Below are 24345 nucleotides of genomic sequence, written 5' to 3'. Positions count from 1 at the left end.
TGTTTCCATGGTCACATAAGTATGGGCTAAACAAAGCCAAGTAGATTTATTCATCATAGAACTTATCAATGACTTTAATAAACTTCTGATCAATCCCCAAGAACCCCCAAGAGGGGCACAGGGAATTTCTTGTACTTACTTGATCATGGAACCTTTTGTCACAAGACATTCTGAAACATACTTTGGGAAACAATGCACCCAAAGACCCTTCAAGTTTCTAATCTGTCAGTCCAGTGGTGTCCACTATACCTTATCTGATGCCCAAACTCCCACTCCCTTACCCCCACCAGAACACAGAAGACAGCCCAGTGTCAAAGTGAATCCTTTAATGAGTGTTGCTCAAAGAGAACCATGTCTCTCAACAGCTGCTGCCAGCCTCCACTGTCCCAGCTCTCTTTGTTGGGAAGGTGAGTTAGCTGCCAGAGGGGCAGGGATCTGGAGTCTAAAGAGTGAGCTGGGGCAAAGGGAGGTTTAGGAGGCACCCTGTGGGGCTGGGATCCTAGGAGTGTGGCAAGGGGGCATGGGCCTCAGGCTGGCCCCTCTTCAGGCATTCCTAGCAAAGCCACAAGGGGCTCCAGGGGTGTGGGGGTCCCAATGGGCACAGGGTGGGTGCGTTCGTGCTTACGCAGGTCACTGGCACTCAAGAAGGCCTTGGGGCAGTGGGGGCAGGTGTAGGGGCGCACAGAGCTGTGGGTGCGGCTATGCTTGCGCAGCCCAGCCCGGTCTGAGAAGCTCTTGCCGCACTGGGTGCAGGGAAAGGGCCGGAGCTCTGGGTGTGAGCGCTCGTGCCGTCGCAGCAACGTCAGCGTGGAGAACGTCTCCTTGCACTCCCGGCACACAAACTGTGGTGGCTTCTCATCAACCTCCTCACCCCCCACCTCGCCTGCCCCCCCCAAAGGACCAGGAGCCTCCCCAACCCCCGCATCTTGGCACTCCACATGCTCCACTGTCATGCCCACCACTTGCCACTGGGTGGCCATCACACCACTCGATTCCGGGGGTAGCCCTAGCAGCCCTGCTGGAGGGTCCCCTAACCCTGCACCTGCTGCCGGGGCCGCTGAGCCCTCGCCTGCCATGCTCACAGGCAGTGCCAACCCCACTACTAGCTCCTGTTGCGGGGGAGCCCCTGCGGCCTCACTGCTTCGATGGGTCCGCTCATGCTTCCTCAGGCTTGACGATACCACAAAGGACTTTCCGCAAGCGTTGCAGTGGAAGGGGCGCTCCCCCGAGTGCACCCGGCTGTGTTTCGTGAGACTGGCTCTCTCAGCGAAGGCTCGCCCACACTCCTCACAGCGGAAGGGCCGCTGGCCTGAGTGCACCAATGCATGCCGCTTGAGGTCCCAGGAGGCCACGAACGTCTTGTCACACTGCAGGCACTTGAACGGCCGGTCGCCGGTGTGCACCCGCCGGTGCATGGCCAGGTCCGCCGGCTGCCGGAAGTCCTTGCCGCACTTCTCGCAGCGGTAAGGCTTCACGCCCTCGTGCGCCCGCTGGTGGCGCCGGAAGCTCGAGGGGTCGGAGAACATGCGGCCACAGCGCGGGCACAGGAAGGGCTTCTCGCCGGAGTGCGTGCGCTCGTGGCTCTGGTAGGAGCTGAGCTGCGTGAAGCCCTTGCCACAGGCTGGGCAGCGGTAGGGCTTCTGCGCCGCGTGGATGCGCTGGTGGCACGTGAGCGAGGACGAGCGAGAGAAGCTCTTCCCGCACTCTGAGCAGAGGAAGGGCCGCTCACCGGTGTGGGACCTGTGGGAGTGTGGAGGACCTGGCGTGAAGGTGGCAGGCCCATCACCTGACCCCGCTGCCAGTCTGCACTGCAAGTCAGGCGCCCCTAACATCCCTGGGGCCTTGGCCCAAATCCCTAAGGGCCACAGGGCTACACCCCAGAGTAAAAAACCTTCAGGCTGAGTGTCTAGATGCCAGAAAAGACTCCTCTCTGCAAACCAAAGACCTCGACAGCTCAGGCCCCACTCACACCTCCTGGGCTCCACCAGAGACCCTCTGAGGGGCCCCAGCTCTGCTCCCTTTCCTGCTGTCCAGGAACCTAGGCCAATCAGACCCCAGTCCCCTCTTCCAGGCTCCATCACAAGGCAGCTGGCCGGCTCTGGACCAACCCCTGGCACCAACTTCTCCCACGTGCTCAGCCCCTCTGCACAGCACCGCCCCACTCACCTTCCCAATTGGCTCATTCCGCTCTTTGCGACTCAACCCCAGGCCCCACTGGTCACAAGGCAGCCGCTGTGGTCCCACCTCTGCCCCAATGGCCCGCTTCTTCCCACCCACTGAACCAGCACCGAGCCCTCACCGCTCGTGGTTGCGCAGGTCCTTGAGCTCGGCGTAGGCCTTGCCGCAGCGCTCGCAGCCGTAGGGCCGCAGGCCGGCGTGCGTGCGCCGGTGCTTGCGGAACACCGAAGGGTCGGCGAAGCTCTTGCCGCAGTCGGCGCAGGCATAGGGCCGCTCGCCGGTGTGACCGCGCTGGTGGATCTTGAGCTTGGAGAGCGCGCCGTAGGCTTTGGGGCAGTGTGCACAGCGGAAGGGCAGCTCGCCGGCGTGCGAGGCTAGGTGCACTCGCAGGCACACGGGCTGCATGAAGCGGCGGCCGCACTCGGGGCAAGGGAAGGGCTTCTCGCCCGTGTGGCTGCGCCCGTGACTGCGCAGCTCGGGCGCCGTTTTATAGGCCTTGGGGCACAGCGGGCATGCATAAGGCCGAGGCTTAGCCGCTATACCTGACACCTTGTCCCCACCGGCATCCTCCGCTTTGGGTTCTGTCTCTGGCTTCAGCTTCACCTCGGCCACTTCCTCTGCGCAGTCTGCAGGCCCATGTGTAGCAGCATGGCGCGCTGCCCGGGGGGCATTTGGAAACGTCTTGGTACAGGACAGGCACTTGTAGCGGCGGCCGGAGCGCTTGTAGCCGGGGGCTGGGGACCGGGCCTCCGCGGACTCCACTTCCATGGCCTCGGTGGACCGAGCTTCTCTGCGAGAGAAGCAAAGTTACACAGAAGCGACATCCTTTTGCCATTCTCCAAGGCCTCTCTCCTCACCGAAGCCCTTGCGAGGCCTCGGAGGGAACCCTATCTTATCTGCATTTCCCGCTCAGGACAGCCACATCCTTCCTTCCAAACATTCCTGGGTCTGACACTCTGCACTCAAGTTTCCTCTCTGGTCTGTTCATTGATGAAAGGAGTTGGACCTCAGAGGGGCTAAGAGAGGAGGCTGGGGTCATCAAAATGTTCACCTGCACTTCCCTTCGGGCTTTTCCAAACCCTGTGGCATTCCCAGAAGGCCCAGGTTTCATCCATCTCACCATCTTCCTTCTTAAGCTCAGAGTACAAGGCCTGTGCCAGAACGCAGGGGCCTGTGCAAGACTGAAGACACAGAGGCTATGCAGATATGGGTCTGGCCTGAAGATCTCCAAGTGCCCAGGGAAGACAGAGGTAGGTTCAGAAGAGGGCAGAACCAATAGGCTAAATGTGGTGATTGGCACTGTCTGTCTGGAAGTGATAAGTCCCCAGCATAGATATTTTGTTATTCCCCTCTGGTTGGTTAGCTTTTAGAGGCAGCAACTGTTCACACAAAATTCTGGCCTTGCACAGCTGTAAGGGACTCCACCCCAGCCAGGAATCCGGGCCCACCCTCTGCTCTGGAATCGCTGTTGGGCTCCTGCTCTCACAGCTCTGGTAATGGGGAGCTTAGTTACTCTCAAGGCAGCTTGAGCCACTGGTAGCCCTTAGAAGCCTCTGAGTCATAATCAATGTATCTGATCTAGCCTGGCCTCCTGGGACAGCAGCTCTAGCTAAGGCCTCTTCTTTCTCAGTTCAGAGCCCAGACACCCTCCACCCAGCTGCTCCTGGGGATCATGGCTGGGAGGAAATAGGATTATCGGCTGCATTAGTCTTAACACCAGCTCATCCTCCCTGGGGGATGAAGGGAAGAGGATTATGGCAGATCCACTTAAGGAGTGCTCAGCAGCAGCTGCTGGGCGCAGCTGAGGTAGCAGGGAAGGATAACTGCTATAGGAGGGGAGGGGAGCCAGGTGTGCCCAGAAGCCAGGCTGGGAGGTAGGAGGCCTGAGTTCTAGTGCTCCCTTCTAGGCCCCTTTCCTTATCTGTACATCTCAGGGGTTGGTGGCTTAAGTTATGACCCAGGGAGAACACAGGAGCCCCTGGGGTGAGTGGCAAGGGCTGCATCTTTAGAGTCAGCACCCTTCTGCCTGGTGGCTCTGCCTCAGTCCCCCACCCCTACATACATAATCTAGTCTGCACAGCAGCTGGAGTCTTCTCCCTAAAGTACCATATGATGCTCTGTCCCCTGCTCAAGAACTTTCCATGGCTTCCATCACAGCATACAAGTTCCCAGGTCCTTCCTGGCTGTTACAAATCCCACCAATCCTTCCTTTGAGCCTTACTTCCCCCAGGAAGCTCTTCCTGCATCTCTCCTTTGGTTTTTGGCCCCAATGCCACACAACTCTGTTCCATCCTTAGCCTGGTTTCCCACTAAATCCTGGAGCGGGAAGGTGAGTTAAAGGGCTTGAGGTCCAGACTTCCCCATGGCTTGATTTCCCCTACAGTTTCCAGGGGATCCCTCCCTATCTCTGGATGAGGCACTCACTACCTCCCTTCCAGACCATCTCTGGACAGTCTGACTGATACAGTTTCTCTTTAATAAAAATGATAGCTCACATTTACTGAGCACTTGCTAAACAACAGGCAGTATCGTAAGCGCTTTACACGTATTAACTCACTTAAACTTCATGTCAATACCACGAGAAAAGTTCTATTATTATTCCCTTTTCACAGATAAGGAATGTAGGCCCAGAGAAACAATATAGCACTGTAGTTAAGTGCACCATCTCTGAAGCCAAACTGCTTGGCTTTGAGTCTTGCCTCCCTCACTTCCTAGCTGTGACCTTGTACAATTTACTTCATGCCGTGGGACCTGTTTTCTCATCTGAAAAATGGAGGTAATAACAGTACTTACCTCACAGGGTTGGGTGAAGACTGAATGAGATAAGAATAATTACTGCCCTCAATTATTGGGAATCTTCTCAGAGCCAGACATTTTGCTGAGCATACTACCATATTTAATTCTCTCATAGCTTCCTGAGATAGGGATTATTGTCCTCATTTTACAGATGAATGAACTGAGGTTCCAAGAGGTTTAGTGACTAGCCCACGGTCGCAGAGCTAGTAATTCTAATTTGCCGTTGGGACTTGAATCCAGGGGTTTAACTTGCCTTGAGTTGCTGGGCCCTTGCTCAGTCATCTGGGCCCCCTAGACTTGTCTGCTGCCTGGGCCAGCCCCACAGTGACCAGAACTCTGAGCTCAGGTCGCACGTTCATCTTCTCTCATCCCTGTAGAACTGCCTTGAGACCAGAGCCAGCATCCTTTATGTATCTTTTTCCCTCTCAGAGGGCTGGACACATGGGGTGTGAGCTCTGGGCCTCAGGCTTTCCTATCTCTGAACCAGAAAGGAGATAGCTGGAGGGGTAAATCTCTCCTCCTAAGGCACTTCCCAGGGGAAAAGGTAGGGAAGCGCCAGGTTGGTACCGGCAGGCACCCAGCTCCATGAAGAGCGAGGGCCAGGTAGGCTAGGCCCCTGTCTCCAATGGCCCCATTAGCTCCTCACTTCACTGTTCACTGAGGACTCTTCCACCCACCCCTCCCTAGAGTGATGTTTCTCCAAGTCAGGTCTGTGAACCCCCTGCATGACAACAGTCATCCAGGGAGCACGGGGTAGGACTCAGAAACCTGTACTTTAAACACACTCTCTGGGTCATTCCAACCAACACTCAACACTTAAGAACCAAAAACACATCCTTAGGTCTTCACAGGCTTCTAGGAGAGACATTTTTACTACATCTCTTTTTCAGATATGGAGATTAAGGCCCCCATAAGGGAAAAAACTTGCACAAGCACACACAGCTAGTCAAGGAGCACAGACTCAAACGCCTGAGCTGGGCTCTTTCTCTATCAGTCTTCATTTACTTAAGGTTTATTAGCCAAATCATGAGACTTTCCACTGCCCCTAGGACAAAGACCAATATCTTTTCTGTGGCCAGCAAGGCCCTGAACTATCTCACTCCTGCTTACCTCACCTGCCACTCCTCTTCCCTGGCTCACTAGGCTCCACCCACACAGGCTCCCTTTTTATTCCTCAAAGAGCTAAACGCCTTCCCACCTCAGGGCCTTTGCACTAGTAGCTCCCTCTGCCAGAACCAGTATTTCCCGGAGGATCTTTGTGTAGCTACCTCTGATTTCATTTTAGTCTCAGCTTGCTGTCACCTCCTCAGAGAGGGCTCTCCTGACCACCTTTCTTATGCTATCTGCACCTCTGCTAATCACTCCCTACCCTCCCTCTTTAGTTTCCCTTATGGTGCTCATCTGGAGAACATTCATTGCAAGCTTACCATGGGCCAGGTATCATTCTAAGCATTTTATGTGTACTAATCAGGCTAAGCCTCACCACTGCCTAGGGTCTGTTATGGACCAAATGCACACATGGCCGGAGGACAGGCCATATGAGGACATAGAGAGAGGTGCACATCTACAAGCCAGGAAGAGAGTCCTCACCAGGAACTGAATCGGCCAGACCTTGATCTTGGACTTGCCAGCCTCCAGAACTGTGAGAAATAAATTTCTGTTGTTTAAGCCCCCCAGTCTGTTTTTTGGTTATGGTAGCCTGAACAGACTAAGTTAAACAGTATTATTTCCTCCATTTTACAGACAAGGATATTGAGGCACATAGAAATGAAGTAACTAGTCATGGTTACAGGCTGTATTCAAAGCCAGGTGGTCTGTCTCCCAAACTTGTGCTCTGTCCCGATTCTTGCTTTGGTCCTTACATGTTTTATGGCTTGGTTGGTAATTCTCTGTCTCCAGCATGTCTCAGCTGGCAAAGAGCCAGGAAGCTTTATTATTCTGTATAGCCAAATCTGGAACTGATTGGTGCCCCAGAACAAACTGAATGAATCAACCTCTGAGACAGAATTCGAACCCAGGTCTCTAGCCTCTGCCACCTCCATAGTAGGTGTTTGTGAGAATGTCCATCACCAACTATTTATTAACCGAATTTCTCTGCCTTTTCAAGTTCACAAGGTCCAAATATTGCCCCAGTACCCCACAGTGGGTTCACTGCTCTCTTGAGGGAGGCTTGTCTGCTTCACTACTGGCTTAGGAGGGGGATGAAGTCCCACTGCCTGAACAGGCTCTAAACACCAGGGATGCAGAGGTTTCATTCCCAGAGAACGTAGGCTAGGACCCTGCGAGCAGGTATGAGGTGAAAAGGAGCTACTTTTTATCTTCTCTGCACCTCAGTCTCCCCGTGTCTAAACAAGTAGTCACGGATAGGCCTCAGAGGCTGTGAGAGATCTGATGAGAAGGCAGATGGGAAACTGAACGTGCAGAGGTGAGAGCTACTGATCCCCTAGACCTCCAATGTGGTCAGTTCACAGCCTAATCTCAACCTACTTTTCCAGCCTCAGCTCCAGTAGCAGTGTCCCCCTCCTGACCACGACCTAAGCTCTAGGCACAATTCACCATTCTCAAAGTTCCCCACCTTAATGCATCTCCATATGCAGTTCCCTCTGCGTCAGGAGCCCTTGCTTGACTTCTCCCATGGATTTCTCCCTTGACTTCTCTTGCATCCTTCCCTTGACTTCTCTTGCATCCTTCAAATACCAGCTTCCCCAGTGCCTTCAGGTACAGTTAATAGGCAGTAAAGGTAAGGGCGCCAAGGCGCTCTAGCCCTCAGTTTTCTCAGCAGTAAAATGGGGTCTCTGAGGCAGGTGGCAGTTTGAAGGGCATCAGGGCCTACCAGATGGACTGAGGAGGGGCCGAGAGCTGCAGAAACTCTGCGCTTTTCGCTTCCTGCAACCGTCTATGGGTCGGCGCCCCCCCGGCAGACAGCCCTGCAAGGCAGGGCCCTGGGCTGACTCGTCTCAGAATAAGCCCTGGGAAAACGTGGCCTCCGAGAACGTGGCAAGAAGGAGTGAACGAAGAATAAGAGAATGAACAAATGAATGGACCGAAGGCCGGACGCTGCACAAAGGCCTGCAAGATGGCGTTCTCTAGGACCGCACGAGCGGCGGCCAGCACCTCGGCCGGGGAGGGGGCCGCAGGCATTGGGGACCTTGCAAGGCGGGCCGCACACCTGGGACAAAAGCCCGCAACATGGCGGGCTTTAGGACCCCCCGGGCCCGCACCGTGCAAAGCGGGCGGCCGCGCCGGCCGAGCCCGAGCCTCTGCAGCAGCCGACCCGCAAGGACAGCCGGCGGGTTCTAGGACCCACTGGGCCCGGAGCCCGCCCGCGCCCTCTCGGGGCCGCACTCCTCCCGCCCCGCCCGCGCTGCTAGCGCCAGGCCAACCCCATCCGCCCTCGGCACCCACAGAGAAACTGAGGCCCGCTCGGATTGCGTCCGCGCTGGGGCCGCCCGGGGGTCCCGCGGCTTCCCGCCGGCGTCTCCTACCTGAACGGACTTGGGCTGGCTCCGTGGCGTCAGCGGCAGCTCCTCTCGCCGACGGAGCCCCAGACGCGGCCAGGGAGGGGCAGGCGCTAGGACCCAGCGGGGGGGAGGGGGAGGAGGGGAGGCGGGGCTTACGAGCGGAAGTGGACGGGAGCTTTCCCGGCTAGGGAGGAAGGCAAAGATCACCGAAGCACCCCCAGCCGAAAGTGGCGGAGAAGCATCTTGCACGGGGTCTGTGTGCGTGCTAATGACAGGGGATGCCGGACGGGTCTACGGTATACACCGGGCTATTGCTAGCTTGGGGCCAGATCACCAAGAACTAGAAGGTGGGAGGACAGAAAGGCCATATTCAAGATCTGTAGTACCTAAATTCGCTTATATTCCACAACATTTCCCTTACGAGCGAGGAGTGAATGAAGCTCCCTCAATCTGTCTTGGGAAGTTTTTCAGGGAGACCCACGAAAAATGTCGCCAGAGTACTGAGGCCGGTGCTGCATAACTCTTTTTCCTCTTCTGCGCTCAGCTAATATGCACCGGAAAGGTTTTAGCGGCTCTTGCCGGAAGTGTGGCTAAGGTTAATGCTAAACAACGCCGCGCTTTGACCTACGTGGGCGGGGTCAGAGTCGCGTTTGAGCTACTTCTCCCCCAGCGCCGGAAGTGTGTCTGTGTAGAAAGGCTGCTTGGAGGAGGGACGGGAAGTGTTCTCAGGGCGCAGGTTTCGCGGGGAAGCTTTTGCGGCTAGGACACTTCCTGTTTCCTAGTAACAATAGGAAGTGTCCGCGGAGCTCGGGGTAGACTCCTGGGTCGTGCTAGCTGCGTCCTCTTTCCTCTACCTCCTTCCTTCTCCCGCTTCTCCTTTTCCTTTTTCCCTCTCCTCCCACCTCCCAGGAGCCCTAGCTGAGTGTGCGTGCGTGCGAGCGCGAGAGCCCCCCACAGCCACTCCTTGAGGCGCGCGGCTGCGGTTAGGGTGAGGGTCCCAGTGCGCAGGCGCGCTCCCGTTCGCGGTCCCCAACGGACGCACCCGCGGCGGGAACGAGAAGGGGCCACCCGTATGAGGTAGGGGTCCTAAGAGCAAATCGGCCGAGGAGATGACTGAGGCGAGAGGACCTCATTGGGAGTTGATTAGGAGACAGGACTCTTGAGCTAAGGGCTGTGTGAGGTGAGAATTCGGGGAGCAGTTTCAATGAGGGGGTTTAGAGTCGGAGATAGGAGTTGTATTGGGGTCCCGTGGGAGTGAAGAATCAGAGTCAGAGAAGGCCAAGGTGATGTAGGAGGCACGGGGGCCTGCTGTGGAGAGAACAACGACTCTGGAAAGAAGACTGGCTGAGTCAGTGGGTTTGCCCGTGTGTGAAATGGGATGACAGATCTTGCAGTGTGTTGTGAGGGTTAAGTGATACAGTGATTATTCTTTACTTAGCTCAGTGCCTGGCATATGGTAATGCTCAGTTAGCATGTGTTGCTGGCATCACCAGTATTATGAGAGGAAGTAGAAGAACAAGTGAGAACGGATGGGGAGGATAAAGTGAGGAGGCGTGGGGAGGAAAAAGGTAGGGGGCGAAGAACAACCTGGAATGGGATGGAATTCCCAAGATGGAAGATAGTTTGCGTTCAGGGGAAGTAGGTGAAGGAAGTGGCCAAGAGAGTCTTTAGGAAGGCGACCTAGTGACCCTGAAAGCAATAGGGGTGGTGGGGGAACAAGCCAGCTCTTTCTGTGAAGGGGGCCCCTAACCTCACCTCTCAGACCCTCAGCTGTCAACTGGAGAAAGAGGCTGCTTTTTCAGTGCCTTTAGATTACTAAAGGCTGTTTAGCTGAGGAGTGAAGGAGAGATGATTGGACTTATTTTATTGAAGGTCCTAGAAAAGGCTCAGGTTTCCTTTCAAGATGTTACAGGAATATAACATTATAAACCAATGTTACTGCAATTAAAAAAAAAAGATGTCACAGGAGGTAGGTTTGTTTGTTTCAGAATTATAGAGAGCAGAAGGTTAGGGACAGTAAGACTTTCGGATTTGGTCTGAAAAACAAGATAATGGGTCTGTGATCAGAGGTAGGTGTCATCCCTCTAGACTTTAGCTTCCTTATCTATACCTCTAGGGATGCATTAGGCTTAGGGGAGCTCCCATATTTGGGGAGCTTGTGTGTAGGGAAGCCTTAAATGGTGGTGCTTCCAGATTAGATCCAGTAGAAAGCAAGTCTCTGGGCGTTGCTGCTTGCGGAACCTCTCTGTGACCACTGGTGAACTTGTTGCTCATAGAGCCAAGAGACCAAGTTAATTCAGGCCTTCCTTCTGACCACTGCCCCCTCTTCCTAGGCCTTGGCCTCTCCACCAGAGAAAGATGCTGCTGCCATCTGCCTGCTCTTCCTGAACCGCCAGGTTTCTGCCACATTGCCCCATGGAGGACTTGCCCACCTCACTCAACTGCTCTGACTGTCAGCGCCACTTTCCTAGCCTCCCGGAACTGTCACGGCACCGTGAACTGCTCCATCCATCTTCCAGCCAGGACAGTGAGGAGGCTGACAGCATCCCTCGGCCCTACCGCTGTCAGCAGTGTGGGCGGGGCTACCGTCACCCAGGAAGCCTGGTCAACCATCGCCGGACTCACGAGACTGGCCTTTTCCCCTGTACCACCTGTGGCAAGGACTTTACCAATCCCATGGCCCTCAAGAGCCACATGAGGACTCATGCACCTGAGGGCCGCCGCAGACGCAGGCCCCCTCGCCCCAAGGAAGCCCCTGCACACCTCCAGGGGGAGACAGTGTCCCCTGACTCCTGGAGCCAGAGGCTTGGCCCTGGGGAAGGCTGGGAAAACCAGAAAAAACGTACTGAAGAGACATCTGGTTGTGAGTCTGGGCCTGATCCCAGGGCAGCTCTGGGCACTTGGGAAGATCCACCCACCAGACAAAGAGAAGGCTGGGAAAGCCAGCCAGATCCTGAGGAGGGTGCAGAGGGCTGGGGGCCCACCACCAACTCTGCCAGAGCCCCACCTCTCCCCACCCCAGCCAGCAGCCTCCTGAGCAATTTGGAACAGTATTTGGCTGAATCAGTAGTGAATTTCACTGGGGGCCAGGAGCCTACCCAGTCCCCTCCTGCTGAGGAGGAACGTCGGTACAAGTGCAGTCAGTGTGGCAAGACCTACAAGCATGCTGGGAGCCTCACCAACCACCGCCAGAGCCACACCCTGGGCGTCTACCCTTGTGCCGTCTGCTTCAAGGAGTTCTCTAACCTCATGGCTCTGAAGAACCACTCCCGACTCCATGCCCAGTATCGGCCTTACCAATGCCCCCACTGCCCCCGCGCCTTCCGGCTCCCCCGAGAGCTGCTGGAACACCAGCAGTCCCATGAGGGTGAAAGGCAAGAGCGGCTGTGGGAAGAGAAAGGGATGCCTACCACCAATGGGCACACAGACGGGAGCAGCCAGGACCAACTCCCTAGTACACAGATGCTGAATGGCTCTGGGAAGCTCAGCACCTCTGGGGAGCTGGAGGACAATGGCCTGGAGGAGTACCGGCCTTTCCGCTGTGGTGACTGTGGCCGTACTTACCGCCATGCTGGGAGCCTCATCAACCATCGCAAGAGCCACCAGACAGGTGTCTACCCCTGTTCCATCTGTTCCAAGCAGCTGTTTAATGCAGCTGCCCTCAAAAACCACGTGCGGGCTCATCACAGACCCCGGCAAGGAGCTGGGGAGGATGGGCAACCATCAGTGCCACTAGCTTCTCTGCCTCTGGCTGGGACCACCTACAAAGAGAAAGAGGTCCCCACCACCACCCTGGACCACCGCCCCTATAAGTGCAATGAGTGTGGTCGGGCTTACCGCCATCGGGGAAGCCTGGTGAACCACCGCCACAGCCATCGGACAGGAGAGTACCAGTGCTCACTCTGTCCCCGCAAGTATCCCAACCTTATGGCCCTGCGTAACCACGTGCGGGTCCATTGCAAGGCTGCTCGCTGCAGCGCAGGCCCAGGAACTGAGGGTGCCCCCAGCCACCTCAAGGTGGAGCTCCCGCCTGACCCAGTGGGAGCAGAGGGAGCCCCACATACAGATCAGGGGCATGGGTGGAAACGTGAAGAAGAGGCCACTGATGTCCCCCCAGCAGCAGATAAGACAGCAGCACAGATATGTAGCAAGTGTGGGATGCTCTTTGAAGACACTGAGAGCCTTGAACATCATGTGCGGACCCATGGGGAAGGGGAAAACATCAGGACAGAGATGAGGGTATCACCACCTCGGGCTTTTGCCTGCCGAGACTGTGGAAAGAGCTATCGCCACTCAGGCAGCCTTATCAACCACAGGCAGACCCACCAGACAGGAGACTTCAGTTGTGGGGCCTGTGCCAAGCATTTCCATACCATGGCTGCCATGAAGAATCACTTGCGACGCCACAGTCGACGGCGGAGCAGGCGGCACCGGAGGCGGGCTGGTAGTGCTGGTGGTGGGGGAGAAGCCAAACTCCTGTCAGGTGGGAACTGGGCCCAGGAGTTGGTGGGAGACGATGACGGCCTAGACTGTCCCCAAGACCCTTTAGGGGAAAGTCCTAGTGGAGCTGAAGGCAACGTGGAAAGTGATGGGGGCTGTTTGCAGGCTGAAGCTGAAAGAGACAAGTGTGGGCTTGAGAGGGATGAGGCCTGTTTCCAGGGTGATAGAGAGAGAAGAGGCACTGAGGAAGGACTGGAAAAGCAGGAGGCCTGTTTCCTTGACAACTTGGACATCCCAGGTGATGAGGAAAGAAATGGGACTCGCTTCTGTGATGGCCTCACTGGGATGGATGAAGACCAGAAACCAGCCACCAGCCAGCCCAGCTCCCCTTCCCACTCTTCCGAAGCTGTCACTAGCTGGGAGGCTGGGGTGTCCCACACATGTTCTGATTGTGGGCATTCTTTCCCCCATGCCACCGGCCTGCTGAGCCACAGGCCCTGCCATCCACCAGGCATCTATCAGTGCTCCCTCTGCCCAAAGGAGTTTGACTCTCTGCCTGCCCTGCGCAGCCACTTCCAGAACCACGGGCCCGGAGAAGCAGCCTCAGCACAGCCTTTCCTCTGCTGCCTCTGCGGCATGATCTTCCCCGGGCGGGCTGGCTACCGGCTTCACCAGCGCCAGGCTCATGACTCTTCTGGCATGACTGAGGGCTCGGAGGAGGAGGCGGAAGAGGAAGGAGCCGCAGAGGCATCCACTCGTAGCCCCCCACTGCAACTCTCAGAAGCAGAGCTGTTGAATCAGCTGCAGCGGGAGGTGGAGGCGCTGGATGGAGCTGGTTATGGGCACATCTGTGGCTGCTGTGGTCAGACCTATGATGACCTGGGGAGCCTAGAGCGTCACCACCAAAGTCAGAGTTCTGGGAACACCACAGACAAGGCTCCCAACCACTTGGGAGAGTCAGGTGCTGATGCCCCGGGAATGGTTGCAGACAGTGTCTTTGAGGGCACAGTGATCTCTCTCTCTGGGGAGGATGGAGACACAAAGTCTGGAGAGGGTGTAGGTGCCACTGTTGCAGACAGCCTTTGCATGCAGGGTGAGGAAAGTTCTCTGGAAGACCAGCCCCGCCCCTTCCGCTGCAACCAGTGTGGCAAGACCTATCGCCATGGGGGCAGTCTGGTGAACCACCGCAAGATCCACCAGACCGGAGACTTCATCTGCCCTGTCTGCTCCCGCTGCTACCCCAACCTGGCTGCCTACCGTAATCATCTGCGAAACCACCCGCGCTGCAAAGGCTCTGAGCCCCAGGTGGGGCCCATTGCAGAGGCAGGAGGTAGCAGTGAGCCCCAGAACATGGCAGAGGAGGGGCTGGGGCAGGCAGAAGTGGGGAAGTTCCAGGAAGAACTTAAAGTGGAGCCCTCGGAGGAGTTGGCGATGGTGAAAGAAGAGGCATGGGAGGAGACCACTGTGAAGGGGGAAGAGATGGAGCCGAGGTTGGAGACTGCAGAGAAGGGCTGCCAGACCGAGGTCAGCTCTGAGCGGCCCTTCAGCTGTGAGGTGTGCGGCCGGTCATACAAGCACGCTGGCAGCCTCATCAATCACCGGCAGAGCCACCAGACTGGCCACTTTGGCTGCCAGGCCTGCTCCAAAGGCTTCTCAAACCTAATGTCCCTCAAGAACCACCGGCGCATCCATGCAGATCCCCGGCGTTTCCGTTGCAGCGAGTGTGGGAAGGCCTTCCGCCTGCGGAAACAGCTGGCCAGCCACCAGCGGGTCCACATTGAGCGGGGTGGGGGTGGGGCCACCCGAAAGCTGACTCGGGAAGATCGGCCCTTCCGGTGTGGGCAGTGTGGACGGACCTACCGCCATGCTGGTAGCCTCCTAAACCACCGGCGGAGCCATGAGACAGGCCAGTATAGCTGTCCCACCTGCCCCAAGACCTACTCCAACCGCATGGCCCTAAAGGACCACCAGAGACTGCACTCAGAGAGCCGGCGGCGGCGTGCAGGGCGATCCCGGCGGGCAGCTGTGCGCTGCGCCCTCTGTGGTCGGGCCTTCCCTGGCCGGGGATCTCTGGAGCGGCACCTGCGAGAGCATGAGGAGGAGACCAAAAGTGGTGAGGGAGGCCCAAATGGCACAGAGGGTAGTGAGGGGAACCTGGCTGATGACCAGGGACTACAGGACAGATTGGGTGGTACTGAGTCGGTACCCCAGCTGGAGGATGGAGCCATGAGGCCAGGGGAGCAGAGTCAGAGCCCCATGAGGGCAGCAGGTTCAGAAGCCACAGAACCAGTGTCCTGGGGCATGGGGAAAGCAGGTGGGTGGCAAGGAGCCAGGGGACAGGTGAATCATGATGGAGATTGGGTTCCTCAGGGTCGTGTACTGACCAAGCCGGAAGACGAGTCAGGGGACAGTGTCTCCCGGGGTCCTTACCCCCTTGGCAACAGCCAGCCCAATGGACCTAGTCTGAGTCATGTGGATAGCTGGGACAATGGAGACAGCAGACCTCAGCTCCAATCAGAGATCCATCCCTTTTCCTGTAGCCGTTGTGGCAAGACCTGCCAATCGGAAGGTCCCTTGAACCACCACAACACCCACAAGACAGACCACCACTATTGCCTGCTCTGCTCCAAGGATTTCTTGAATCCTGTGGCCACCAAGAACCACAGCCGCAACCACATAGCTGCCCAGACCTTTGCCTGCCCTGACTGTGGCAAGGCCTTTCAGTCCCACCATGAACTAACCAGCCACCTACAGACTCATGCCAGAGGCCTCAGACAGGTGCCACCCCAGATAGAGGAGGCCAGAGATCCCAAAGCTGGGATTGTGGAGGATGAGGTGGATCTCCCTGTCCAAGGGAAAGCCCAGAAGACCCCATCAGAACACCCCAGGGCCCCAAGAGAGAGACCTAATAGAGGGCAAGGAGTAAAGTCCACAGTGGCTGAAGACGAAGAGCGGCCCTTCCGCTGTGCCCAGTGTGGACGTGCCTACCGCCATGCTGGTAGCCTGCTGAACCACCAGAAGGCTCACACCACTGGACTCTATCCCTGCTCCCTCTGCCCCAAGCTTCTGCCTAACCTGCTGTCCCTTAAGAACCATGGCAGGACCCACACGGACCCCAAGCGCCACCGCTGCAGCATCTGTGGCAAGGCCTTCCGGACAGCTGCCCGGCTGGAGGGCCATGGGCGAGTCCATGCACCCCGGGAAGGGCCCTTCACCTGCCCCCATTGTCCCCGCCACTTCCGCCGCCGCATCAGCTTCCTGCAGCACCGGCAGCAGCACCAGGAGGAATGGACAGTGGCTAGCTCTGGTACGGGGGCATGAATGGGCTTGGGGAGAGGATCAAAGGGTCTCAGGAGGTAGGCACACAGTGGAGGTCAAAATCTTGTCCCAAGGTGGGTGGAGGAGCAAGGAGTGAGAGGAGAGGGTCACGTGGATTCCAAAAGGTGGTTGGGGGCTTGGATACGGAGTGAGAAAACAAGTTTGAGGATGCTGCCTTTTGAGTGGCTGAGGTGTGAACCCCTGGGTCAGGTAAAGAGAGAGCACAGTGAGGTGGGGTAGAGAGTGGTCGGGGCAGAGGCAGCTTTCTGGGCTCCTCTGCTGTGCTGCAGCCAAAGAGGAATGGTCTTTTTGTTTTAGGAGGGGAGGTAGCTGGGTACCATGTGGCTACTACATCTGGAAATCTTCCTGATCCAGCCAGTAAAGTAATGATTTCCAGAGAAAAAGATCATCTAGGTTCTGCTCTTTCCTAGGGTAGGTAGGGAGCCAGGGAATGAGGAAGAGGGCATGGGAGGCACCCCAGACTGGACTGCTTTGTGGCTTCACTGTGCTGACTTGGCCAGGGAGACTGGGTCACTGGTTGGCACCTAGCTCCCTGGCCCTCCTTCCCTGCATCTTGTCTCTGCTCCCCCTTTTCTTTTCTTGGAAACTAGACTTTTGGTCCTTTCCTACCAGTATTGCCCATGTCTCTTCCCTTCCCATTATTCAATCCTTTTCCTCTCTCTCTGCTGCGTATCTCCTTTTTAGGATCCAACCAAACCATCCTTTCCACCTACACATCACCCTCTCCACCAACACAGCTTTAACTGGAGGACTGAGTCACAGATAATTGTTTCTTTGAAGCCAGGCCCAGCGGTAGCAACAGCAGTCATTAGCTCCTATCTCCTGTCCTCTATCAGGAAGAATCTCCTTGGAAAGTCACCTCCACCCAGCCCTGCTGGAGGATGAGGCTGTGGAGTAGTAGGACAGCCTGTTTCCTCAGCAGGCCCTGGGCTTGAGCTCTCCACCTCCTCTAGAGATCTGTAGCCTTTCTCTCAGGACCCATTCCATTTAGTGGCCACCAAGAGTGGGTGTCCCTGAGATGGTGTTCCCTTGACCAGAGATTGATTGTCAGGGAAGGAGGAAATAGTGGGTGAGAGTCCCCTGAGAGGGCTGATGAGATGGCTTTCAGGATCAAAGATTTCTTGTGACCTCAAGGGAATGAGCGAGGAGCTAGTTGGCCAGGTCTGGGGAGGTAATTGGGAGTTCTCCTACAGGCCTCTGGAGCCATGGGTCGGGGGAATGGCCTGCAGGGCTAGGGAGGGGGGTACAAGCTGTGTGGAGTTTGCTGCCCCAGTCAGTGACCTCCTCTCTCTCTCCCCAGGAGCCCCAAAGGCACCAGCAGTGGGAGGAGGGGACTTGTCATTGCCTCTTCCACCCACCCCCACCACCCCACTCCTGGACCCTTCACCCCAGTGGCCTGCAGACCTCAGCTTCTCCCTCTGAACTTCAAGTCTCCAAAGATCAGAATATGGGGTGGGGGGGGCGGGTTGCAGGGAAAGGCTTGATCTCCATGTTTTGCTCAGGAGTAGTTTGGGCATCCCCATCTCTTTTCTCCTCTCCCCCTGCCAAGAGGACCCAGATCTGGCTGCTTTCCCAAGGAGGGGGTAAGGTGTTCCTCATGTTCCTGTGTCCTTGAAGGACGTCCTTCCTCCAGCCTTTGTTACCATGCTCTTCCGTATGACCAGCTCTGCAAGAAACCTGGTGCCAGGCTCTGCCATGATGCTGGACCACCCTCACCAGCCAGATTCCAACACCAGGGAGAGGCAGATTTAGAGAGCCACAGGTGGGAATGTTGCCTGTGGAAGGGGAGCCTTTTGCTACAATTTGTAACTTATTTTCTAAAGTCTATTTTGTAACAATTTATTTAAGTTTTAAAAAAAAGGAAAATTGCTCCCCCCAAAAAAAGAAATTTTCGAAGTACGTGGCTGGTGTGACTGTATCCGAGGGGATGAAGAATAGCTGGGGACGCCTGCGTCAGACAGCAGAGTTGGGTGTGGGGGAGCTTCCACAGGTGACATCTCCCTGTCCTGCAGGGTGGGGCGTGGGGGCAGGTGCTGGTCCAGGCAGGCTCCTTCCCAGAGCTTCCTGGGCTATTGGGCCTGCCCAAGTGCCTGGAATCGTGTGGGTGGAGGGAATGGGAGAGGGGCAGGGGCAGTGACGCAGGAATTGCCTCACTGTGTTTGCAGCATCCCAGAGCCACTTGTCAACAGCCGGGTGGTTGCCCTGTCAGGGAGAGGAAGGAGGTATGGGGTTGGCCTCATTCTCACAACTTTCCTCCCTTCCTTGAAGGAAGAGGAAGGAGGTGCTACTTATCCCCCATGACAGATGAGAAAATTGATGTTCGAAGAGGTTGAGAGGCCTGGTCTGTGTCACACAGTGACAAAGAACGAGAATTCGAATCCAGATGGGTCTGTCCACTGCTCCACCCCAACGAGGGCAGCTGCAGGTGGGTCAGAACAGGTCTTTTCCTAGACTGAGAGAGAAGGGGTCTAGAGAGGGAAGTGTTGGCAGGGAGGCCCCAGGGCACATACTCATGTTGGCCGGGCAGCTTCCAGTCTCAGCCTCTGGCTCCGGCTCCTTGGCGAAGTAGACCTGCCAGTCCAAACTGTTGACCCAGTTCTCATAGGTGGGGAGTGCTGCGAAGACCGCAGGCCTTGCAGGGCCTTGGCAGGCATCTCCAAAGCTGTGTAGCCCAGCCAGGAACCATGTGCCCCTCACCTCGTGCACCAGTGGTGCCCCAGACAGGCCCTGTTAGGGGTCAGATGACACTGGGTGACTTCCTCTTCCCCCTAGGCAGCTGTGGGGGACAGAAGGGGCTAGGGACTGGGCTGAGGCTCTGGCTCTTTGGGAGCCAGTAGGCAGAAAGGCTGAGTTTCAGGTGAGAGGCAGGTTTGGAGGCCAAGCCTGGCAGAAGGTCTATTCATAAGTTGCAGGGTGAGGACACCAGGAGTCTATGGGGTGAAGTTTGGGGGACTGGGGCTCACCTCACAGCGGGGTAGCTCACCCACAACACTGGTACACACCATCCCTGGCAGAATGGTGATGCCATCGCTCCCAAGGGCTGCATGCAGCCGGCTGCAGGCCCTGGGGCCCAAGAGGGTCACAGGCACTGTCTGAAGGGAGCTGGTGCCTGTAGGGAAGGGAAAAGACCCAGTTGCCCCGGTGGCCTCTAGGTGAGATGGACAGCTGCTGGTGGCCCTGTCCTATGTACCTGCTCCTTGGGCCAGCCCCAGGACCCAGCCACGTTCCCCATCAGGTAGGCGGTGGTCAGCATAAGGCAGGCAGAGGGGCCGCAGGCTGGGGCCCAGTGTCACAGGCTGCGCCAGCAGCAGCAGGGCGACATCGTAGCCCCCCTCCGGATGGGTATAAGCCCCATGCAGGATGAGTTGCTTCAGGCCCCGCTCCTCTGGTCCGGCCCCCAGCACTACACTCCATTCCTCTGGGGTCTGGCGCCTGTGCAGAAGCAGCATTGACAGCATTGGGTGGCAGGGCCGCCAGCAACGGCAGGGGGCACAAAGGCGAGGGAGACGGGGCTCACCCAATGAAGCAGTGGGCAGCAGTCAGCACCACCTCCTCTGATACCAGGGCTCCGCCACAGGCGAGCCTCCCTTGGTGCTTCAGCTTGGCATCCCAGGGCCATGCGGAGGGGGCTCCTGCCTGGGGACCTTCTCTCCTCAAGGAGCCACAGGCTGAAACAGACCGATTACATCATCTGCCTTCTTGCTAAGTGCTCACTGCATGCCAGGCCCTGTGCTAAGTGTTTCCCACGCACTGTCAAATCCTCACAATATCCTTTTAAGTTGAATTTTGTTACTCTTGTTACCGAAGGTAACCAAAGTCCCAGAGAGGTTAAGTGACTTTCTAGCTCAGTAACCACAAGCAGGTAGCAGACTTGGGATTCAAAAGCCAGGGTTTAAGGTTTAAACTGATGGTCCAGCCTCATGGGAGTGGCCTGCTCATCACTCCCCTACCCCACCTGTCTGCATCCCTCTGGGCTGGGACTCACCCCAGAATTCCTGGCTCACTAGTGCTCCTCTTACCATCAAGACATAGCTTCCGTCTCAGGAATTACTTTGCATGCAATTTGCATGTTAGTCACTTAATGCCAGCATTCTAAGTGGGAGCCCTGCCCTGTCTAATCTCGCTGGGTCCCCACTTGGAAACTTGGAGCTTACCCCAAAAACCTTCAGCCAGACCTCAGATACCCCTCTTACCTAAACTCCAAACCCATAAAGTTCCGAAGCGTCTATGCCTCTTAGCCCTAAATGGGGCTGTTCTCATCCTGGGGGCTGAAAGTGGCCTTAAAAGCCCCATAGTTAGCCCCTGGCAGTATGTGGATGCCCTGTATCAATTCTGTATTCTGAGCTGAAATTTGTTTCACTGTAGCTTCCACCTGCTGCCCAGAAGTCCTCATGCAGACCTGGGTGTCCCCACATGTCCCACTCCTAACACCCCTTGCTCATACCTACACAGCTGTCCTCATCACTGATCTCTAGGGTCTCTGGGTTTTGGGCCAGGAAGGCTGCCCCCTGAGCTCGAGCCTGCAGCCAGGAGCTGTGAGCAGCCATGTTGGTTAGCAGCACAGGAGTGTCTTCCTGGGCACAGTTTGATGCAAAGCTGATGATCCCAGCCTGAACCCACTGTCCCTCAGGCTCGCGGCACATCACGGGGCCCCCGGAATCTCCCTGGAGCCGGGCAACGGAAGCAAGGACAGACACCTGAGCCCCAGCCTTAGGCTAAGTCCCTTCCACAGCGGCCCTCCCACCCATCCCTGTGGATTGAGCGCCCAGCCAAAGGCTAGGCCTCCTCCCTTGCTGCTCCCTTCCCCTGTCCTCCCTCTCAGACCTGACAGGGCCCCTGCACCCCAGGCTGGGGACCCCCACACAGCATCCCAGGCCGGGCTGGGCTGGCCAACAGCCGCTGGTGCAGCCGGTTGTAGAGACAGTTACACGTGGGGCGGCTGATAAGACGCAGGCGCAGATTCCGTAGAGTTGTGGGAGCTGGCAAAAGAGAGGGGGTTGGGACCGGAGTCTGGGCTCGGGGAAGCAAGGGAGACTGGGGGCAGGGACAGTTGACAACTGAGGCTGTGTGACCTTTGGCAAGTGGAGTGCCTCTTTGGGCTTCAGTCTGGGACAGCACTTACCATCGCTGGTGTCCTGGTCCCAGCCAGTGGCCCAGCAAGAGATCCCAAAAGGGAAGCGATGGGCAGGTTGGGGCAAGCAGAGAGGTGTGTGGGCCGTGGGTTGGGCGAGCCGCAGCAGGGCCAGGTCTGAGCCCTGGCTGTAGTGGTTATAGGCCCTGGGCAACTGCAGAGCAGTCACCCCCACCTCTTCAGCCCCTGGGCTCAGGCCCTCACGCTGCAGAGAACCCACGACAACTGACCAGGAGTTCAGTTCTGTCACTGCTTCCCTGGAAGAGGGACAAGGCCAGGCGTTGAGTGCAAAGGGAACAGTGACACCATGGGAGACAGCACACGGTAGGTGAAAGGTGGACAAGTGTCAGCCCATGGCTTTAGGCAAGGTCTTTCCTTCTCCCCGTCTCAGTTTTCTCACCTATAAGGCTTCTACCATGAAAGTTGTTACAGCATATTCTCAGTAAGTGGTACTTTGTTATTCTAACAGCAGGGATCAATTTTGCGGGGTCTGGGGACAAATCACCCACCCCCCAAAGCCAGAAACCCTGTTTGACCCCAGCCATAACTCACTTTTCAAAGCAGTGGGCAGCGGTGAGGACCCAGGTGTCTGCCACCAGGGACCCACTGCAGATGTGGACCCCCTGCCTCCTCACACTGGCCTGCCATGGCCACTCGCCAGGCACCGTGTTGCCTTCCTGGGGCTCAGGGGGGCCAGGGCCGCGCTGCCCACACGCTGTGGAGAGGGGTGGGTCAGGCTGACAGCAGGCCCCTGTCCTGCTCTCACCCCAGGCCTGACCCAGACCCAAGGAATACCCAGGCCCCACGTGCCCAGAGCTTACCAGGCTGAGCTGCTTGAAGACCTAGGAAGAGAGAGACTCGGGTGAGACCTGGGCGAGCCTTACCTGCCTGGCCCAGCGTTGGTGGAGGGGACAGGTTTGGGGGGACGGGCTCTGGGTCCTTGCCTATGACTCTGTGGCTACCTCACCAGCCCCTCCCAGAATGAAAATATTTATATGAGATTAAGAAACAGCTTTTATTGGAAACTATTCACAGCATACACTCAGTAATTAATTCTCCCTCAACTGTACTCAGCACTCCTGGGCCTGAGGAGCACGGCCTGGGGTTCAGCTTGGGACCAGGCCAACCCTCCTCCAGGCTTCAGAACCCCCAACTTCTGCCCCTGCCCTGAGTCGGGGGGGCGGCCTGTGTATGTGGAGAGTATTAGCTTAATTGTGCCCTCAGCCATGGAGGCCTAAGAAGAAGGATTAGAAGCCTGCGTCATGTCCAAGTAGGGGAGGGCTCCAAGAGACTGAGACGCACCCCACCTCTGTTCTGGCGACTCAGACTCCCCCACCTTTCCAGAAACTCTACTGGAGGGTCTCCTGCCCTGCCTCTTCCCCATCACGGGCACACAAACACACCCATTGTACATCTGAGCCAGGAAAGATGGGACATGTGTAAAGATGGGGAGAGTGAGGCCAAAGGGCCCCACAACTTGCCTAGAGTCATTCTGGAGGTAGAGAGGCAGACAGGGCAGAGGGTACACACACAGACACAATGACAGTTTCTGTAGACGTAGACTGTAATCTAGCCTAAGAAAATCACACCCATTTTGACACAGGTGGCTGCATACACCTCCCCACACACACAGCCACACTCAGTTATATTGCCACAGGCAGACTGTCCCCTCACAGACACCAAGCTGCAGGGGCTGCTCGGGCAGAGGGTGGCCCCTAAACTCCCACCATACCACTCCCACCCGCTCAAACACAGATGGCTCACCCTCTGTGAGGACCACCGCTCCCAGAATGAGCAGCCCTGGTCCCCAGCTCTGCTTCATGCTGCTCCAGGCCACTCTGCCGCCTGTGCTCTGGTTCTGAGAGGCCACCTGGGTCTCCCTGGCTCCACCTCTGCTCCGCCCCCAGTTGGCTAGGAGTGAGGTGTTACTGCTTTTCCTGGGTTGGAAGGGAGCCAGCAGCTCCTAGCTCTGGAGCTGTGACTGCATGACCCTGGGCTATTCACCACTCCTCTCGGGGCCTCAGCCATGGCCAGACTGCCTGGGTTCAAATCCCATTTCCCTCACTACTTGAGTGACCTTGGACAGTTAGCCTGTCTGTGCCTTGTGTGAAAAACTCAGAAATGTTGAATGTAAAAATGTTATTCCAGAGCCTGGCATAGAATGAACTTACTCCGGGCATGGAAGCTCTCCTCCTGGAACTGTGAAGGGCATGGTGGGCAGGCCCTCCCAGTTCTAACTTCATTTCAGCTTCCCTGCCTCTCCGCTAGGCCCAGGTCCAAGTGAGTTTCACATACCTTCTCCCACCTTGCTACAGAGGCAGTGTGTGCAGAGCTGGGTGTCGAAGGGCCGGGGCTGCTGCTTGCTGGCTATGAGACTGGCAAATCTCATCACGTCTCTGCCGCCTCCTTGGGAAACAGGGTTACAGTGGTGCCCGCCTTTCTTGCCGGTGTTGGAAGACTCAATCAGGAAGGAAGAATGCTCAAGGTGCGTCCTTTTTCTCTTCCTGACTTCTAACTCAGGCCAGTCCAGCCTGTGCAGGAACCCTGACCCCAACACAGAAGCAGCTGTGGCTAGGGTTAAAACCATAGACACTGGAGCCAACTGGCCCCAGGGGACTCCAATCCTCAGGACTCCCTAATACCCTCCCCAGCACTAGCTGTGTGATCTTAGGCAAATTGCTTAGCCTTTCTGTACCTCAGTTTCCTCATCAAGATAGGGATAATAACAGTACCAACCTCACACACTTGCTATGAGGATTATGAATTAACACATGTCATGTTCTTAAACAGTGCTTGGCATGTGGGTAAGTGCTCAATACATATTAGGAAAAAACAATACAAAAACACAACCTGTTCTTGGCTCTCCGTGGCTGCCAAGATTGGCCCGGGGTGGTAGATAAGGCAGCCAGAGGGGTTAAGGTTAGACTATAGGAAGAACTTCACAGCAAGCATGCACAGAACCAGAAGGGCAGCTTGCCCTTGCAAGTGTGTGCTTGGTCC

At 56.6% G+C, this 24345-nt stretch overlaps 3 protein-coding genes across 10 annotated transcripts; 1 reads left to right on the top strand and 2 right to left on the bottom strand.

Moving 5' to 3' along the window:
• Positions 1 to 309: 309 nt before the first annotated feature.
• On the bottom strand, positions 310 to 9097 carry ZNF668 (zinc finger protein 668). 2 transcript variants are annotated; one of them, XM_058569566.1, is made up of 3 exons: positions 8460 to 9097; positions 2300 to 2968; positions 310 to 1740 (listed from the first exon to the last, which is right to left on the bottom strand). In XM_058569566.1, exons 2-3 carry the CDS (start codon positions 2944 to 2946, stop codon positions 528 to 530), a joined length of 1860 nt encoding a protein of 619 aa, XP_058425549.1. In that variant the 5' UTR covers positions 2947 to 2968; positions 8460 to 9097; the 3' UTR covers positions 310 to 527. The 2 variants fall into 2 exon arrangements, with proteins under 2 accessions (XP_058425549.1, XP_058425550.1); XM_058569567.1 differs by lacking the exon at positions 8460 to 9097 and adding an exon at positions 7550 to 8301.
• ZNF646 (zinc finger protein 646) lies at positions 8648 to 23133 on the top strand. Of its 7 annotated transcripts, none has more exons than XM_058569561.1 (3): positions 8648 to 8731; positions 10769 to 16182; positions 17515 to 18113. In XM_058569561.1, exons 2-3 carry the CDS (start codon positions 10851 to 10853, stop codon positions 17634 to 17636), a joined length of 5454 nt encoding a protein of 1817 aa, XP_058425544.1. In that variant the 5' UTR covers positions 8648 to 8731; positions 10769 to 10850; the 3' UTR covers positions 17637 to 18113. The 7 variants fall into 7 exon arrangements, with proteins under 7 accessions (XP_058425544.1, XP_058425545.1, XP_058425548.1 ...); XM_058569562.1 differs by having other exon boundaries at positions 8712 to 8782; XM_058569565.1 differs by lacking the exons at positions 8648 to 8731; positions 17515 to 18113 and adding exons at positions 9036 to 9615; positions 22117 to 23133.
• Positions 18402 to 23167, bottom strand: PRSS53 (serine protease 53). Its single transcript, XM_058569570.1, has 10 exons — positions 23110 to 23167; positions 22167 to 22187; positions 21898 to 22060; positions 21337 to 21602; positions 21039 to 21193; positions 20659 to 20878; positions 19732 to 19882; positions 19405 to 19646; positions 19178 to 19323; positions 18402 to 18941 (listed from the first exon to the last, which is right to left on the bottom strand). The coding sequence occupies exons 1-10, from the start codon at positions 23165 to 23167 to the stop codon at positions 18645 to 18647; spliced, it is 1719 nt and encodes a 572-aa protein (XP_058425553.1). The 3' UTR covers positions 18402 to 18644.
• Between the last annotated feature and the right edge of the window lie 1178 nt (positions 23168 to 24345).

The sequence above is a fragment of the Diceros bicornis genome, chromosome 26 (assembly GCF_020826845.1).
Source record: "Diceros bicornis minor isolate mBicDic1 chromosome 26, mDicBic1.mat.cur, whole genome shotgun sequence".
NCBI lineage: Eukaryota > Metazoa > Chordata > Mammalia > Perissodactyla > Rhinocerotidae > Diceros > Diceros bicornis.
The sequence above is the reverse complement of the archived record's forward strand: the minus strand, read 5'-3'. Positions and strand labels throughout refer to the sequence as shown.

Bases quoted from the DNA above. Each gene is read 5' to 3' on its own strand.
- ZNF646 (XM_058569561.1), top strand. From the start codon at position 10,851: ATGGAGGACTTGCCCACCTCACTCAACTGCTCTGACTGTCAGCGCCAC. The intron at 16,183-17,514 runs GTACGGGGGCAT...CTCTCTCCCCAG, and splicing joins ATGGACAGTGGCTAGCTCTG to GAGCCCCAAAGGCACCAGCA.
- PRSS53 (XM_058569570.1), bottom strand. From the start codon at position 23,167: ATGAAGCAGAGCTGGGGACCAGGGCTGCTCATTCTGGGAGCGGTGGTC. The intron at 21,603-21,897 runs GTGAGTTATGGC...TCCCTCTTCCAG, and splicing joins GCTGCCCACTGCTTTGAAAA to GGAAGCAGTGACAGAACTGA. The intron at 18,942-19,177 runs GTGAGCCCCAGT...GACCCCTAACAG, and splicing joins GTGAGCTACCCCGCTGTGAG to GGCCTGTCTGGGGCACCACT.
- ZNF668 (XM_058569566.1), bottom strand. From the start codon at position 2,946: ATGGAAGTGGAGTCCGCGGAGGCCCGGTCCCCAGCCCCCGGCTACAAG. The intron at 1,741-2,299 runs GTGAGGGCTCGG...ACACTCCCACAG, and splicing joins GACCTGCGCAACCACGAGCG to GTCCCACACCGGTGAGCGGC.